At 45.3% G+C, this 16,966-nt stretch overlaps 1 protein-coding gene across 1 annotated transcript; it reads left to right on the top strand.

The window, feature by feature from the left end:
- Window positions 1-250: 250 nt before the first annotated feature.
- Window positions 251-15,483, top strand: SNX5 (sorting nexin 5). The gene is made up of 13 exons (XM_069009451.1): window positions 251-333; window positions 7,384-7,488; window positions 7,991-8,101; window positions 8,654-8,775; window positions 9,096-9,219; window positions 9,848-9,943; window positions 10,809-10,914; window positions 10,994-11,069; window positions 11,906-11,945; window positions 12,059-12,145; window positions 13,231-13,390; window positions 14,116-14,201; window positions 14,927-15,483. Exons 1-13 carry the CDS (start codon window positions 301-303, stop codon window positions 14,972-14,974), a joined length of 1,194 nt encoding a protein of 397 aa, XP_068865552.1. The 5' UTR covers window positions 251-300; the 3' UTR covers window positions 14,975-15,483.
- Window positions 15,484-16,966: the final 1,483 nt, after the last annotated feature.

A 16,966-nucleotide genomic window follows, 5' to 3' on the forward strand; every position in this document is an offset into this window, starting at 1 on the left:
CCCTTCGCTGAAGCGCCCCGAAAGGTGGTAAGAGGGGCGCGCCCGCTCCACCCCTCGCTTCTTGGGTGTTGTTTGAAGCGCTATAAGGAAAAGAACCCAACTCTTTTAATGCAAGACAAAAAAAATAAAGCATTGTGGTGCCATCTTGGATGAAGGCAAACAGCGCCCTGCCCTCACCAAAGATGGCGAGTGCCCCTCGGGGGGTGTGGCGGCGGCGGCTCCGCCCGGGTTATATGAGGAGGAGGTGGCGGGGAGGAGGAGAAAGAGAAAGGTGGAGGGTGGTTGCTTGCTCCCGGAGATATGGCTCTGCTCCGTGGGGACGCGCAGGACAAGGTGAGGGCGGCGGCCCGGGTCTGGCTGGGGCGGGCGGTGAGGGCGCAACCGAGCTGGCCCCGCGGCGTGAGAATGAGCTCCCTGCTCCCTCTGCCCCCGGCAGCGCTGGGACAGTGACAGGTTTTTAATTTCTGCTCCGTTTAGGGTTTGTTTTTAAAGTATTCGTCGCCTTAGTCCTCGTGCCTTTGGCGCACCCAGGTCTCCTGATGGCGGGGGGTCAGGGTGGCCCGGGGCGAGCGTGGGGAGCAGCGCCTGGAGGGAGAGGTGCCCCGGGAAAGATGGGGGGGTAGGGAGGATTAAAGCCGGAGTGGGAAGGAGGAGGAGGAAGGAGGGAAGGGCTGTGCAGCTGCCGTGAGCCAGTGCGGGTTGCACTCCTGTGCCGAGGTAGGAGCAGGGTGATAACCAGGGCCCTGGAGCTGCGGGAACTGGGCCTGGCCGGTGATGCAGGAGCAGGACCTGCTCGCCAGGACCTGTCCCCGGGCACTGCCGGCGAAGTGCTGCAGGCGATTGTGCTGCGGGGGGTTAAACTTGCTCTTCCTCAGAGGGTCAGCTGCCCTGCGTGTCTGTGACCGGCCTTCCTGGCGGTGTGCTCTGGGTTAATTAGACTGTCAGCTGTCACTTCACCTGCGGTGCCCCTTTCCCTTGGTTGTCACATCAGCAGCTCGCTTGGGTTTCCTTTGTCCGGAGAAGTGTTGAAGCTGTAAGTGCCAAGGAGCTTCATGTCTTCCCTTTGAAGCAGCACAGGGTGTTTCCTAATGTGAAGACTCTCAACTTCTCAGAGGAAATGCAAGTTAAATGCTAAAACAGGAACTTTGTGAATTAATGTTTATGTAGTGTAGACAGTGATTGGAATTATCTCTTCTGCTGGACAAGCTGACTGGGTTAATTTTTGCTCCTAATAAGGTTTAATAACTACCCTCAACACACCTTGAAAAGAAGGCAAGGCAGCCCTGGAAGAGTCAGCAAGTTGCCTATTTGCCTTTCATATTGTCACATCTGCATGTGGTTTTGCATTGTGGCTAAGCTTCACTGGCAGGAAGGTGACTTTGTTTTAAGCTGTTAGGTGTGCTGAAAGTCTCTTCAGTCTGTGTTTTCACCAGCTTTTTGGAGCATGCACATTAGCTGAGGCAAGAAATACACCAGCTTTTATTAACTTCCTCTGGATAATTTCATTTTTTCTGCTTCTCTTCCATATGAATCTTGTTTTGAAACAATCCTGAGTCAGTAGGACAGGCAGAAGTTTGTAGAAGAAGCATTTTCTAGTAGCTTGCTTTGAGCTGTGAGCTGGCCAGTGCTTTAAGTCTTTTCTGCTGCATGTGAAACTCTTTGTGTTAAAGTGTCTGCCCTTGGAGAATACTGAGTCTTTACAGGCCTGCAGGATCTGCAGGTGAGGGGTGGAGGGGAAGGTCAAACATCAACTCTCTTGCAGCAATTGGTAACTTTTGAGTGTTTATGTGCCTTTCTAACTCAGGCAGGAATATCGGGGGGAGGGGAAAGCATTCTCGTGGTGGGGGTGGAGTAGCTTTAAACTCTGATGCTCAGTGGACAAAGATTAGCTTGTTTTAGGTTGTAGGGCTGTCTTGGGATTCCAGCAGCACTGGGGAGGATAGAAATGCTCCTATCTTGTCTGTTCCTGTTTAGGCAAAGAAGCAACAACATGAGACTGGTGTGTGACCAGTAGATAAAACCCATGCCTGTAAGGGAAACTTCATTAGGTATTAACTTAAATAGGAGTCACTGTTAAGTATAAACTAAAAACTGACCCTGAGGTGGCAAAGCAGGAGAGGATCAGGATATGTAGGAAGAGGAAGGGAGGGTAGGATAAGGGTGATTGGAAGTGCAGTGGAAAATAAGGTTTAATCTGTCATGGGGGAGGAAAAGGCACTTCAGAATTTGAAGTGAGTAGTGGGGCTTCCAACCTATTTGAGTAAATACCTTGGTATTTCTTAATATCAGTGACTTCATGGTATTTTAAGGCTTCAGTCTGCAGTTAAAATGTTCTAGATCAAAATCCTGAGAGCATGTATTGTAGTCCCTCTTTCTCAAAGCAATCAGTGGAAGACAAAATGTTGTGTCATGGCCTGGGACTTGCTGTTATCGCTCACAAATGGTGATTCTCTCTGCTGGACAAATTCTGCTGCATGTTCTGGAAGGAATGAGGCCACACTGGATCTTGCCTGTGCTTAGCAAAAAACCTGCTTCTGCATGCTGCTGGGCCTGAAATCAAGTGGGGAGGTGAGCTGCTAGCAAGGTGACAGCTCCTGGATAGGGATAACACACTCTCAAGGACATGCAGCCTCCAGGAAGCTGGCCCAGCAGTTTGGGCTAGTGGAAGGTGAAGCCAGCATGGTGAGGCTGCTGTACTCCTGAGACTCCCTGCCACCAGCTCTGGCCTCACTGTAGAAGGTCAGGAAAGCATTCTTGGGGATGCTGATTGTGGCCTGGGGGTTTGCTGCTCTTGCACAATTTCCATTTGAACGGGGCCAGGAGTGCTCAGCCCCAGGCTGTGCTCTGCAGGCACACAGGGGGCTTGCCCTGCATGGCCAAAGCTGCTGCTTGACCCCTCGAACTGAGGAAGAAGCTGTGGCTTGGGTGGAGGTGTCCTGTGTGCTGCTGGTGGTACAGGGTGAGCCAGTGAGGTTTTTGCTTGGAATGTGGCATCCTTAAATGTTTATAGTGTCCTTCCCTCTGTCAGGAGGTGTGTGACCTGCTGGTTTCTGCAGAGAGTGATGCAGAGATCCCTCTGGCAGGAGAGGGCCAGTTTATTGCACAGCCAGAGGCAACAGGTGCTCTGGGCCTTCTGCTTCCTTGGCAAGCACTGCACTTGCTGAGGAATGCCATTTCAGTGTGATTACATTGAGCTGTTATTCCCTTTTTATCTGTGTTTTAAGCAAAATAATTAAACCTTTGCATCACTGGAGCTCTCCAGTCCAAAGTCACAAATTTGGGGAAGCATTTTCTATAGCATAAGAAAGCACTGGTTCCGTTTTCCTGGCTGTGTGTAACCAGACCACTTCAGGATTGTTCAGCTCAGAGTGGTAACAGCAAACCTGCCACAAAGGCTGTAAGATCCAAACTTCACATGTACTCTGTTGGCTCTGTAGTGCTGCATGCCTGCAGTGCGCTTTCAGATGTCCTTTTAGCATCCTGATTAAAAGGAAACTTAAGCTGTTTGTGCTGAATATGACTAAAATGTAGTTCCAGCAGCTAATGCTGCTGCTATCTGCTGGCCAGATTCTCTGCTGGTTGACTCCTGGGTGTCGAAACAAGGCCCTCTGGAACTGAGGGCTCTGTATAAACTGCCAGAAAACATCATGATCTTTTAGTGGTCTCTGGAGGGCACCTAAGCAGCTTTAATTAGAAATCCTGCTCTGTAAAAAGTAATGGATTCTAGGTAGTGGCAGAGGTGATTACTACTGAAGTCTTGTTTGTGGGCTGTTGCTTGAATGACAGCAGGGAGGTGATCAGTAAGGGGAGAGGGTTTTTAAAAGGTAGCTGACAATAAGCAGAAAGCTTTGACATGTGAGCCCTTGTGGAAGGGCTCCTTGCTGCTTCCAAGAGCCTGGCTATGTGGAAAACCCCTGGATTAATCTGTCTTTGAGAACAAATACATATTTCACTAGCAGTCAGAAGTTGTACGCAGTTGCTTGCACTGGCAGATTCTTTTGTTAGAATGCAGAAGTGACACCGAGTCATCCGGAGCTGATGCTAGAACTGTGAAGGGTGGAACTGTAAAAGCAGCAGCTCAGGCCTCTCACCAGAGCTAAGAGACTTCAGTGGTTGGGGGCATTTCCTTCCACTGGGTGCCTGCAAGCATCAAGATGTGTTTGCATGTGGGTGAGGCCTGATCAGAAACGTAATGTCTGTCAGGCAGAAGTCTGAGGGTAGCTGATGGTCATCACACCATTGCACTTAAGTGATCCAGCTTTTTTTTTTTTTTTCCCCTAGCATCTGTAACAAATGGAAAAAAAGCAAAATTCTAAAATTCTACCTGGAATGGGTACAGTAGTGATCTCTGATGTTTCCTGGGCTTCTAGATCGAGTGTTTATCATGGTGTCCTAATTAGTACCATAATATCTATTATCTATTTTTAATCTTCTCATCTGAAACCTAGAAATGTTAACCAATATGATATCTATGTTATTGTGAAGGGCTCTGCTTTGTCTTGTTCTAATTTCCAAGTTGGACAGGCGGACAGTATCTGTGCTGAACAGGGAGTAGTTTTGCTTGAATCCTCAAGAAACCCCAGGAATCCTGAAAGAAAGTCACTGACGAGTCTTGAGTCTAGAAGTGGGAGGTGTCAGAGAAGCTGCAACAGTTTCTGTAGTCATGGCTAACCAGAAGCTGCTTCTGTGAAAGAGAAGTGAGAGTTGAAGGTGAGAGTACTGTGCTGGCTTTGGCTGAGTGTTTCAGTTTGCAGCCCAGCCCAGCTGTTTCCCCTCTGTGTGTCCTCTGTACCTATTTGCGTATCTGCTACAAGTAAGGAATAATCCCTTCCCAGCTGCTGAGCTTGGATTATATCCCTTGAGGGTGTGGAGTGACAGACTGGTTTCTGGGAACTGGATGGGGAAACTTCAGTTCTCTTGCCCCACTTCCTGGAGTCCTGGGAGGAAGCAGTGACATCCTAGCAGAGAAATGCCTCTGGATATGAAGGAGCTACCAGAGAGTTCAGGTGGGGTGGTGACCTGGGAAAGCCTTGGGTTGGACGCCTGCTGTGGCAAAAGAACAAGCCTGGGATGTGGAGATGGATGTTGAATCCCTTTGCTCCGCACAGCCTTCATGTGACCATAAGCGCGTTGGTCCCTGTTCCTGCTTGTAGGATGGGTGTTGCAGAGATGGTGGCACAAAAGGTCCTGCATGCAGAGCCATTGGTGCTGCAGAGCAGGTGCTGGTGTGGGTCAGGGGGTGGTGTGGGACACCTGCTGTGGGTGCTCACTGAGTTAGTGTTTTATAGAGCTTCCTGCTTCCCATTCAGGGGACAAATGCTGGTCCAGCACTTTTTGTCAGGAAACAAAGCGCTCCCTCCTCCTGAAGTCAAACAGCGTGAATATTCCCTTTTTAGTCTGAACTGTGATTGTGTAATCCTAAAGGTCTCTGGCGTGGAGTTAGGAGCCCAAAGTGACCTCCACAGACCTACAGCAGACCAGGGGTCTTACAACCCTTGGTTTCATATAGCTCCAGGTCCTACTTGCAGTTGGTGCAGGGTGCCAGGAGACACATGCTTGTGACATGTTAACTGCTTTAATCTGACCAAACAGGATTGCTTTATGTTCATGCTTGTCTGTCTCTTGTAGACAACTACTAGGCATGGAGGGGTGTGCAGACAGCATCTAATCATGGGTTACTTTCTCCACAAAACTTTGTAAGAAAGCTCCCAAATTCAGGACTGTCTGATTTGTGTAATCCTTTCCTTAGTTTAGCTGAGAGGAAACAGTTTCCTTTGGCTTATCATACTTTCCAGACTCAGCAGTTCATATTGTTAGCACTGCTGATCCTGTTTGGACAGCAAATAGAAGTAAGCAAGATGTAAAACACTGGGGTCTGCATCTTTCTGCTTTGGCTGGTGGTGTTATCTGGCTGGGAAATGGGAAATACCAACCAACTTGCCTTTCATTTGGCAACAAACAGCGAGCTGTGCTCTCAGTGAAGCTGATGGCTGACTGGTGGCCTTCTACCTGTCCTTCCTGCAGTGCCTGAGTGGAGCAGCTTCTGCCCAAACCAATGTCAGTGACCTCTGAACCATGCACCTCTGTTTGGCCTGTGCCTTCCTAGCAAGGACCAGAATTGCCTGCCTGTATGGGAACATAACAGGATGTCTTAAGTGGTGACTGGAGGGAAGTGATTACTGTTGGAATCCCTGTAGAGTTTGGAGTCCCACCATGTCCTTTTGGATGTGAACAGTGCCAGGGACTGCTAGGAACTGTGTTCCAGGGCATGCTCCGTAAGTGTGCTTGCTGCCAAAGCAATGCCCAGGATGGGCTAAAAGTCTTCTGTCCTTCCCACCTTCTAGGAAGCTTAACATGTTGCAAGCCATAAGGCTTAAAAAGTTTTATCTGTTACCTATCTCCTTAATTCTAGCTAACAGTGAGGACACAGCAGACAGAAGTGTTTTTATCATGGCTGGAGGGTGCAGTGGCTGGGATATCCCTCACTTGTGCACGGCAGTCTCATCATAGGGGAGAGCAGTGGCAGGGGCAAATGCTCCCTGTCCTGGCAGCTGTGTCCTCTGCAGGCAGCCGGAGAGACTTGTCACATACCAGGTCTGGGCTGCAGATGGCCAGCCTAGGGGGAGGGAGCTTCCAGAGCCTTTTGGAAGCAAAGCTTCACCTTACAACAGGGAGCCCATCAACAGTTCTTAGGCAGCTTTACAGAGGCTTCAGGCAGCATTTAGCCATCTGTGATATGATAGGATTGCTCAGATCCTGGCACCATTTGCTTGTGGGCTTGGGTGCTGAAACTTAGTGTACACAGCAGTAATAGGAGCAGGCTCCTGGCTGGTGTGGTCTGTGCTGCAGAGTGGTGAGATAGCAGTCCTGGTGCAGTTCTCTAGCCTGCTTTTCTGAGGCGGCCTTCAGAATTATCTCCAAAGGATAACCTCAGCATTCCTCCTGGCTCGTACAGTCGCTCTTCAGCACATTTCCTGTGTTGTGACCTTGATCTCTGGTGGTTTCTCCCTTATGCAGAAAAGAGCAATGATTTGCTGGGCTGCAGCACTCAAGGGAGGGCCTCTCAGAAGACACTCTTCATGTGTAAGCTGGAGGATCTTCAACTGAGAAAGCTATTCCACTGCTCTTTAAAAGTTTAAGTATGCTTGAAATGATGTTCTGGGTCTAGGCTCTTGGAATGAATGAAGAAATAAGCCCCCAAAGGAAGATGCTGGCTCAGTTTAAGGCTCTTTGAAGCACTGGGAAAGCAATTCTGGTCGTATGGGATGTACCTGAAGGCAGGGGTGTAGTGCAGTGTGGTTCTTGTTCATGACTGATTATCAATCAGCTTCACTAAACCTACTTGATACTTGATCAAGGATTATTCTTTGAATTCTCTTGCAGCTGAGGTCTGTATCTGTAGACCTGAATGTTGATCCTTCTCTCCAAATTGATATCCCTGATGCCCTAAGTGAAAAGGACAGAGTGAAGTTCACTGTGCACACTAAGGTAAGGTCACAGGCAAAAAGAGGCTGTGCAAGTAACAGATGTATTTGCAGTGCACATACCTGCAAAGATGGATTTGGCAATGAAGAAAATCTAATTAGATGGAGATTTTCCACTTAAAGGTGGCCTGAGGATGTGTGTGTGTGTATATATATATATATACAGAAACTTCAGATTTCCTAGGATTTGAACACTCTAAACAGAGACAAGTAGCTGATGGTTAGGTTGGCTTTGCTAAGAAATCCTAGCTAGACACCAGAAGGCTGGGGGGTAGGAAATGAGCCACTGTGAAATGTCACAAAACAAACTGCATTAATGCTGTTCTACAACAGTACTTTTTTTTCCAACAGTCTCCTTAGTGGTACTGTTGAATAAGTGCCAGCTCAGCTAAAAGGGAGTGGGCAAGGCTCTTACTAAGCAGAATAGCTTCCTTTGGAAATGGACAGAAATGTTTCTAAAAGCACTGATTTACAAAACAGTGGGGCTTCTATATATTCTCTTCCAGACTACACTGCCAGCTTTTCAAAGCCCTGAGTTTTCAGTTACAAGGCAGCACGAAGACTTTGTGTGGTTACATGATACACTCACTGAAACTGAAGAGTATGCAGGACTCATTGTAAGTACTTCCTGAAGAATGTGATTCTAGCTGAAAAACTGTAGCAATCTAAAGTGCCTACTAATAAGGGCATGAAATATGTTTCACCAGTATTACTGGTGTTTTGTGACTTGGGTGTTCCCTATGCCTCCTGTTGCCTTAATTCCCTAAACATCTTGAGTGGTATGCATTTATGTCAATGTTCCATATAGCTTAGAGCAGCAAAAGATGCTTTGAGAGTCCTTGACTCTGCGGTGGTATTAATAGCTGCCTGAAGATGGCACACTGAAATAATCTATTAAATGTGGTCTTTCCTTCCTACCATGATTCCTTAGGAGGTGGCTGGCTGTGGGGTGGATTACAGAACCTGTTTCTCCAGGTTGGTTTTCCTTCTGGGGCAAGGATAACAAAGCAGGGACCTAGATGTCAACGTGCCTCTAGAATTCCTGGGTCATGCACTCTTTACCACACTTTCCCATGACCAGGCAAAAGAGCCTTCTTCCAGAGAAGGCTAGAAGTAATCTTGGAAGACTTTATTTGCTAATATCCATGACTAACCAATTCCTTGCCTAGATACCTCCAGCACCTTCAAAGCCTGACTTTGATGGTCCCAGAGAGAAGATGCAGAAGCTGGGGGAAGGAGAAGTGTCTATGACAAAAGAAGAGTTTGCCAAAATGAAGCAAGAGCTAGAAGCGTAAGTAAAATGGGTCTACTGCCAAAAGCTGCATTTAGAGAAGCCTCCTGGGAGAGCAGCTCATTTGGTGATAAATGATCTTGAGTGTCACTGTTTTGAAGGGTGTCTTGAAAATCCTGAAGCTGAGGAGTTGCCCAGCTTTTCCAGCTTTCAAGCTGGAAAACTTCCTAGCTAAAGAGATTGGAAGTAGCTTCACTATCACGAGCTGGCTATTTCAGAAGCCTGCAGTTGAATATTTTCATGGGATAAACTTAAAGCAATTCTTTGTATATTGAAGAAAGCAGTACAAGGGATGATCTCAGTCTGTTGTTTCCTTGCAGTGAATACCTCGCTGTCTTCAAGAAGACTGTCTCATCACATGAGATCTTCCTGCAGCGGATTGCTTCTCATCCTGTGCTCAGCAAAGATCGCAATTTCCATGTTTTCCTGGAGTATGACCAGGATGTAAGACTTTTTTCCTTGTTTCCTTTTCCAAGTGAGGTAAACTGTTAGGAGTGTTCTTGGTTTTGCTGGGCACAGTCAGAATGTTCTGTGAATCTGTGCAGCATCAGCAAGTAGATTTTGCAAGTATTTCTATGAGATGACTGAAGGTTGAAAGCCTGACCTTCAGACTTTTCTCTGTTATAAATCTCACAGTGTTTCTAAATCTTTGTCAAATTTGTTAGGAAGCCACCTTTGTATGTCTTTATCTTGGGAACATGTATGGCTCAGGTGTACCTGTGCTGTGTTGCATGATCCTAAAACGGAGGAATGGAGGTGTATTAAAGTCAGTCCTGCATGTGTTTTGTCACACCTAATCATGAGTGATAGATGCTGATCCAAGATATGCAAGGAGAAATTGAACTGTTTCTGGAAATAAGAAAAATCTGTGGCACAGAGTAGTTGAACTACTTGTAGCCAAGCCATTTGTTACATGTTACATTTTTCTATGGGTGTAACAGAGGGCTTGGAAACGAACCTGCTCTGACACGTGCTAGGTATAAAGGATGTTACTACCTTGCAAGTGACAAAACAGTCACTGTTTTTCCTCCCTGGATATAACTTTAAATCTGATTTGGCCTCTCTATTACAGCTGAGTGTTCGGAGGAAAAACACTAAAGAGATGTTTGGTGGCTTTTTAAAAAGTGTAGTAAAGAGTGCTGATGAGGTTCTCTTCTCTGGAGTCAAGGTAAGGTTGTTGCTTTGTCTCTTATCCTAATCTCGATTGTTTCTTGCTTCCTGCTCCAGGGAAGTTACTCCTGTCTGCTTCAGGCTTGCTGTGCATGAGCCTCAGCTACTGATATTAACCTGCCTTGTTACTGCTCTCCCAGCTTGAGGGGAGGAGCCTGTATTAATTTTGACTTCTATAGAAATAAGACACTGGAGCTTTAGGCTGTTAAATTTATAATTTAACAAAGTTTCTGGATGCAGAAGAGTTGCTTTAATACCTGATACTGGTGGAGAGGAAGAAATTACAGCTTCAGGAAATGGGCGTGTGGATTTTGTCTGCTTTGGAGCTCTGAATAGACATGATTGATGGGTTTCTGCTTATGCTAGACAAGATCAAATACTACAGACTCCTGTAACTGGTCCTGCTCCAGCTTTTGTTATGTTGCCCTGGCACCACTTCCCAATAAGCTTGTTGTTCTATCCACAGTGTCATGAAACATTACAATATGTATCATGTTTGGTGTGGATGAGAAACAACCTTGTAAACTGCTTAGTCCTTAGAGTGTTGAAGCAGGCCTAGGAAATAAATTTCCAGCAGCTGGGAGTCCTGAGGGCTGTCCCATACCAACTTACTGGCTGCTTCAGACAACCTGCATCAGTATTTGAGTGTCAACTTCATCTTCACTGCATAGTGAGAAAGAAGCTTGGCAGGTGGCTTGGTTTGTCAAACCCTTGCCTCACATCTGGTCTTGAACATTTTTTCAGTGGGGACTGATGGGCCTCATGCTCAGGCCCAGGCTATGTTTGTTTCTTTGGCCCTTCCCAAAATAGGGAAGAGGTTGTATTCTGCAGTTACTGACTTAACAGGTCATATTCTTTTTCAGGAAGTAGAAGATTTTTTTGAGCAAGAGAAGACTTTTCTTGTGAACTACTACAACAGAATCAAGGATGCATGTGCAAAAGCAGATAAGATGACAAGATCTCATAAAAGTGAATCTTTTCAAAGCCCTTTCGAAAGATCGTGCAGTTTTGCTGATTTCAGCCTGAAAACCTTGTCTTGTTCTTGCAGATGTTGCAGATGACTATATTTATACTTCAGCTTGTTTGAACAGCCTGGCATTAGAAGAGCCTACAGTTATCAAAAAGTAAGCAATTCTGACTGTTCATAAACACATCCTGAGTCTGGCAATACCAAGTTTCTTCTGTAAAATCCAGAGGATTGAGTCATAGGTGGTTTGAGTTCCTTGAATTACAAGCAAGTGGCATTAAAACTTTCCTTCCTCTGGTACTCCTGCTGTGGCAGACCTGATGTTATCAATTGCACCTAACTCTGAACTAGTTGATCTCTTGCCTGTTGTGTCCTAGAGGTTACTTGTGCTGGTCATCAAAACTTCTAAACAGAAATCTCCTTGCTTCTCTTCAGGTCACAAACTGCTAGAGACTCTTGAAGAAAGGGTTTATGCATGTGTGTTCCACTGTGCTGTTAAATATAACTGCACTAGGTCAGCTTACACTAGGTACTATCTTCTGGACCTTTGCACTTCCAGAATAGTAGGGGATTTTTAAGCTGGGGAAACCCAGTCACCTTTTCTGAGGTGACTTCTTCCACTTTTTGACTTTGCTATCAATTTACCAAGACCTTGTTAAAACAGAGTGTATAGCTGAATAAACAAGTCAGCTCATCCCTCTTGGATAGCAGCAGGGATATTCTCCACAAGACCTTTATGCTCTGGAGATCAGCATTGTTTCATTAAAGGGTGTTGAGCTGCTAAGCTGTACTTCTCTGGTGGGCTGGAATCCAGCACGCTGAACCTTTTTTCCATGTCTTTGCCTAAATGAATTTATTTTGAGCCCTTGTTTGGGTCTGTATACAGGAGTAAACTCCAGCCTTCGGCTTTCTGGTTTCCTGCCAGTTGATCCTGGCATTTATCAGACTAAGAAGCAACTCAAACTTACTTATGATTTTTTTTTCTCTCACTAGGTACTTGTTGAAAGTTGCAGAGCTCTTTGAGAAACTCAGGGTAAGAGAAGCTTTGCTGGGGGAGGGTGTGAGGGAGAAGAATCTCTGACTCTGGGTGTTGCTGTTCTCTGTTACACACCAACTATCTGATTTTTTTTTTTTTTCCTTTTGCAGAAGGTAGAGAGTAGAGTTTCATCTGATGAAGACTTAAAGCTCTCTGAACTGTTGAGGTACTACATGCTCAATATAGAAGCTGCTAAGGTGAGAACAGTTTTCTTTCTGAAGCTTAGTTTTGTTATGGGCAGCATGACTCATTCATGGTGTTCTTTGTGCTTTAAGAAGACAGGAAAGTGGACCCTTCTTTTGTGTAAGAAACCTGATGATACTCTTAAACCACAGCAGAATATAGAAGCTATATATTAGCTAGCTGGAGCCCAGCCACTTAGAGAAGACCTTGGACCAATTTTTCTTTGGCATGTAAAGTGGAAGAACTCTTTAAATTTCTGTAAGTTAGAGCAAACTGAATTTAAGTCTGCAGCAGTTTCTTCCCTGTCCCCTGCCTGAGTACTCATGGACTTGCCAATAAAATCAATGGTGACTAATTAGTAGTTGGGATTGACTTCAGGATTTTTAGAGTACCTTAGCACAAATATATGGTAACTTGTGAGGGTTATTGGAGCCTGGACTTCCAAGAGGGCTTTGGTAGATTGATGTGACTGCAAAAGCCTTGCTGGCAATTCTTCTAATCTCTTGATTTGACAGGGGTGACTGTGCTGAAAAAAGGTATCTAGGTATAACCTACAGGGCCTCTTCATCTAGAGTCCTACCAGTGATGTCAGGTACCCTAGAACATCTGCTACAGCCTCCCTCAGTGTGATGTATTGTTATTTAGACACCACAACTATATTCCTGCCAGATTAGAAAGGGATTGGCTCAGAGACTTGTACTACTTCTCCTGTTTAGGTTAGTGCAGTGCTTCAGTCAAACTGTCAGATCTCCAATGAATTAAATGTCTGCTGGAAATAGACTGAGGGAATTCAGAAAGTGCTTTTCCTCCTTAGTGGAGAGATCCACCTTACAGCAGGATAAACTACTTTAAGGGAAGAAATTATGCCTATAGCAGCTCTTAGACTTCCTTCACTAAGGTGTAAGTGGCTGTCCTGAAAATGCAGTGCTGGACTGTGAAAGGCTCCTATTGCTATGCCAAGAGCAGGCTGTAATAGCTTGTTGGAAAAAGCAGAATCTGGTGCTGAAAGAAGTGAAACCTCCTGCTGCTAAGGTAGTTGTAACCTCAGTTTGGGAAGTAGTCCTGCTAAGGCTCTGCTGTGCTATTTCTGTCTATTCAGGATCTTTTGTACAGACGAACCAGGGCTCTAGTTGACTATGAGAACTCAAACAAAGCTCTAGACAAAGCCAGACTAAAGAGCAAGGACGTCAAGCTGGCTGAGGCACATCAACAGGAGTGCTGTCAGAAGTTTGAAAAGATTTCAGAATCTGCAAAACAAGGTAAAACAGGCTTTGCTGTACTTATGCTTAAAGGAGAGCTTAATGCAGTCGAGGTCTCCATCTGACCTTCAGCTACTGAAGGCTCCTGAACAAATAGCCTGGACATCCCAAGGACAGTATAGGTGCCTGTAAAATGAATGCAGCTAAACATTTTTAAAAACAATTCTCTGTAGAAGAGCAGTGTCAGTACTACACCAACCTTATTTATAAGCCCCTAGTATTTGCTTTCTGGACTGAACTCAGCTCCATGTCAATGTAACTACTTAGGTAGTAGAAGGTAACTAATTGTCTCGGTCAGAACTGTGCAAACAGGCTTTTGCTCTGTCCCAGTGCAGCTGAGTGCCTTATACAGACTTTCAAACACTGGTTCTTAGTAGAAGTGTGTGTATATATATGTATTTGGACAATATAAAGCAGAGGAAACATGCTTGCATGGTATACATGCTGCTCCTTTAGTGTATCTGGCTTTTAAATGTTGTGTGTTCTCACAGAGTTTGTGTGGCTTTTTCTGTTTTATTCCAGCTGTCTTCCTACAAAGCTTTTCTGTCTCAGGCTGTCATGTGATGACTGCATCTCTGTCTAGAAACAGCAAGACTAACTCTTGAACCTTTTTTTTGATCAAATACTGTAATTTGAGCTGTACAACTCCTGAAACATAAGGGCATTACTGAAACTTGTCACACTTTGTATATCTCTCTTATCTTTGTTTTTTTCCTTCTCTACAGAACTGATGAGCTTCAAACAGAAGAGAATAGCAGCATTCCGCAAAAATTTAATTGAAATGGCAGAACTGGAAATAAAACATGCAAAGGTGTGTTCTCTGGAATTTAACAGGCATGGGTTGAGAGAAGTGAGTATTGTGTAACTGGGAGGATTTGCTGGGTCGCCTGACTTCCCATCAGGCAGCCTCATCTGTGGGGTTTGACCCCGACTGTGTCTAGAGGCAGCTGCTGCTTCCAGTGTTCCTGAGTGCTGTGACAAGAGCACATCCTGCAGTTTGTGATCAGGCTGTCAATCCTTGTCGCTTGGCTTGTCAGCAGAGGGGACACTGGCTTTGTAGCAGCCTCTGCCAAGCTTTGCTAGGCAGGCTTGAAGGGTCTGTTAACTTAGTGTAGAGAACAAAGCAGTAACTGTGCATCCTCAGCTCCTTTTGAAGAAGGGAAGTCTAATGTCCCACTCCCTGAGAATCCTGGACTTTACCACAGGCAGCTGCTTCAGTGCTGAACTGGAATGTGACACAAAGGCCTTGACAACACTGCTCAGTTTGGCCCTCTTTAAAAGCTTCCTGTTGTCTCCTGCTCTTCTCCTTACCACAAACTGAGTCATGGTTGCAGGCCTGCAGGAAGAGGCAGACTGTATGATCTGATTTTGGTTCTTTACCAAATGAGTGTTTGTCTTGCAGTAGGAGATCTTTAGCATTGTCATAGGCTACAAAATCCTGTGATGGACCCACTATTTGGGAAGCTGCTTCGTTGTGAAAGGCAGGATTTGAATGATCAGTCATCCTCATCTGAAACTAATTCTCTTCCTTTGCAGAACAATGTGTCTCTCCTGCAGAGCTGTATTGACTTGTTCAAGAACTGAGGAGTCTTACTCTGAAAATGTGACAAAAGCATCAATTGCACTCAATGGCCAGGGGCAACTTACTGGCTTGACTTCATTATCTTAAAATAAATATTGTCACTGAGATTGTTTCACTAATACTTAAAAATGTTGGTAGTGATACATTGACTTTATTGGTATAAATGGGAGCTGAATTGTGTATGAATTGTCTGGATGTAGCTAACATCCTGTTGGCTGATAACTCAAAATGAGTCAAATGTAAGAAATTAATTTGCTGTTGACTGACTTCATCTAGCAGAAAAAGTTTACTGAGAACTCCTTTTTTGCAGGATCATAATCTGTCTCTTCATGACCCTGATATATTTAAAATGTGCAAGTGAGAGTGACTTAAGGGTAATAATTTTATAAAGTGAATATCTTAGCATTCCACTTCCCAGACAGATTTATACTACAATATATTTTGAATTTCTATAACTACATTCACTATTTGTACACTTGGGCAACACAGCAAATAAAGATGTCTGACACAATGGGCTGTTGTATGGCAAGAATTTGTGTGGGATGTAAAGTGACAAAGAGGCTTCAGACACAGAACTATCATGAATTACTCATTACCTGGAGCTCTTCAGAGCAGTAGAGAGAAATATTTGACTCAAGAGGATTGTTCTTGGAATGGGTGTTGAAATGAAATGCGTGGACTTCGAGTCATGTTGCTGTTTGCATGTCTGTCTGCAACTTTTTCTTCCACTATGCTGCACATACAGCATTGTAAAGTAATTTTACACCTCCTACTAGCAACAAGAGGCTGTTTAAATCTTCAGGGCTTCTGGAAGCATAGGCCTGGAGAATCTTCTGTGATGTATAAACCTCCTGAAACTTTGCATGGCTGGCTGGGCTCACACTGCCATAGCTGAGGTGGCTCAGCCCATAAACCCCAGGGCCATCACTGGACAGTTTGCTATCGGTGGGCACATATGGATATAGGTCAGTGAGTCAGATCCTCCTAAAGGCAGCTTTTTGGGTAAGATGAATGTCTCAGCCTTGCTTAATTTCATGTGACTAAACTTCTAATCATGCTCAAAGTAGGCTCTGTGGCTGTGCTCTGGGCAGACTGCCTGAAGCAGCTTCAACCAGAGAAGCTCTGAGAATAGGCAGCTCAGTGGCAGTTTCTATGGGTTTACTTTCCTGTGGCCTCCTGCTTTTCCTTCTTGGTACCCCATGAAAACTGAGCAGCTTTTGCCAGCCACACCTGCAGCAGAGTAGCTGAAAAATGTCTGAATTCCTTTTTCCTTTGTTTGACAGGAACAGTTTCAACCTGTGGTTGCTTGTCATAAGCCCAGTGTGCACATGTGGCCTCTATGTGGCTGATAGGTGACTGATGCTTTCTTGACAGATTTAAGCTCCTTGCCACTTGTCCTGGGGCCATTAGTAGTCCCAAACTGGACTGGCAAAGCTTTGGCTTTCTCCAGAGAAAGGGTGCAGTTGTTTTTTGCCATGGCAAGCAACACTTCATGTCCCAACTCCAGACTATGGTAGGTTTCATGCACTGCCCGTAGCTGTGTGTTTGAAGCTGAGTGAGAGACCCTTTTTCTGTTTCAAATACCCTTTTAGAGCTTTTCCACAAGATGTTTGTTCTTGTGTGGTTGGCACTCTAAATTCTTGACATACCTTAATCCAGTCAAGATACTAATGTGAACAGATTGAAAGTATGCAAAACTCTTCGAGTGGCTGTAATTATGGCTTTAGACTGATGCTGCAGTTATTTTAGTTACAGTTAATTTACAATAACTGCAAGAAAGCTGTAAAGCAGTCTCTGCCAATGCCACTGTTGCTCTGGAGGAAGCTGCTGTGTGTCAGCTGCTGCCAGCAGAGTGCGTCGCAGTCAGCTTCAACGTGGTGGCTTGGAAAATAAGCCAGAGCACAGCTCACGCCTCTGGAGGCCAGTGGGTGGCAGGCTCTAACCTCCTCCCACGTTTCCCCTCAGGCTGAGTTGAGATGAAGTCCTGAAAAGGC

This window comes from Aphelocoma coerulescens, chromosome 3 (assembly GCF_041296385.1).
Source record: "Aphelocoma coerulescens isolate FSJ_1873_10779 chromosome 3, UR_Acoe_1.0, whole genome shotgun sequence".
Classification (NCBI taxonomy): domain Eukaryota; kingdom Metazoa; phylum Chordata; class Aves; order Passeriformes; family Corvidae; genus Aphelocoma; species Aphelocoma coerulescens.

Excerpts from the sequence above, each read along its gene's own strand:
- SNX5 (XM_069009451.1), top strand. The coding sequence starts at position 301 with ATGGCTCTGCTCCGTGGGGACGCGCAGGACAAG. Across the intron at positions 334-7,383 it reads GTGGGGACGCGCAGGACAAG|CTGAGGTCTGTATCTGTAGA; the intron begins GTGAGGGCGGCG and ends ATTCTCTTGCAG. Across the intron at positions 8,102-8,653 it reads AAGAGTATGCAGGACTCATT|ATACCTCCAGCACCTTCAAA; the intron begins GTAAGTACTTCC and ends TTCCTTGCCTAG.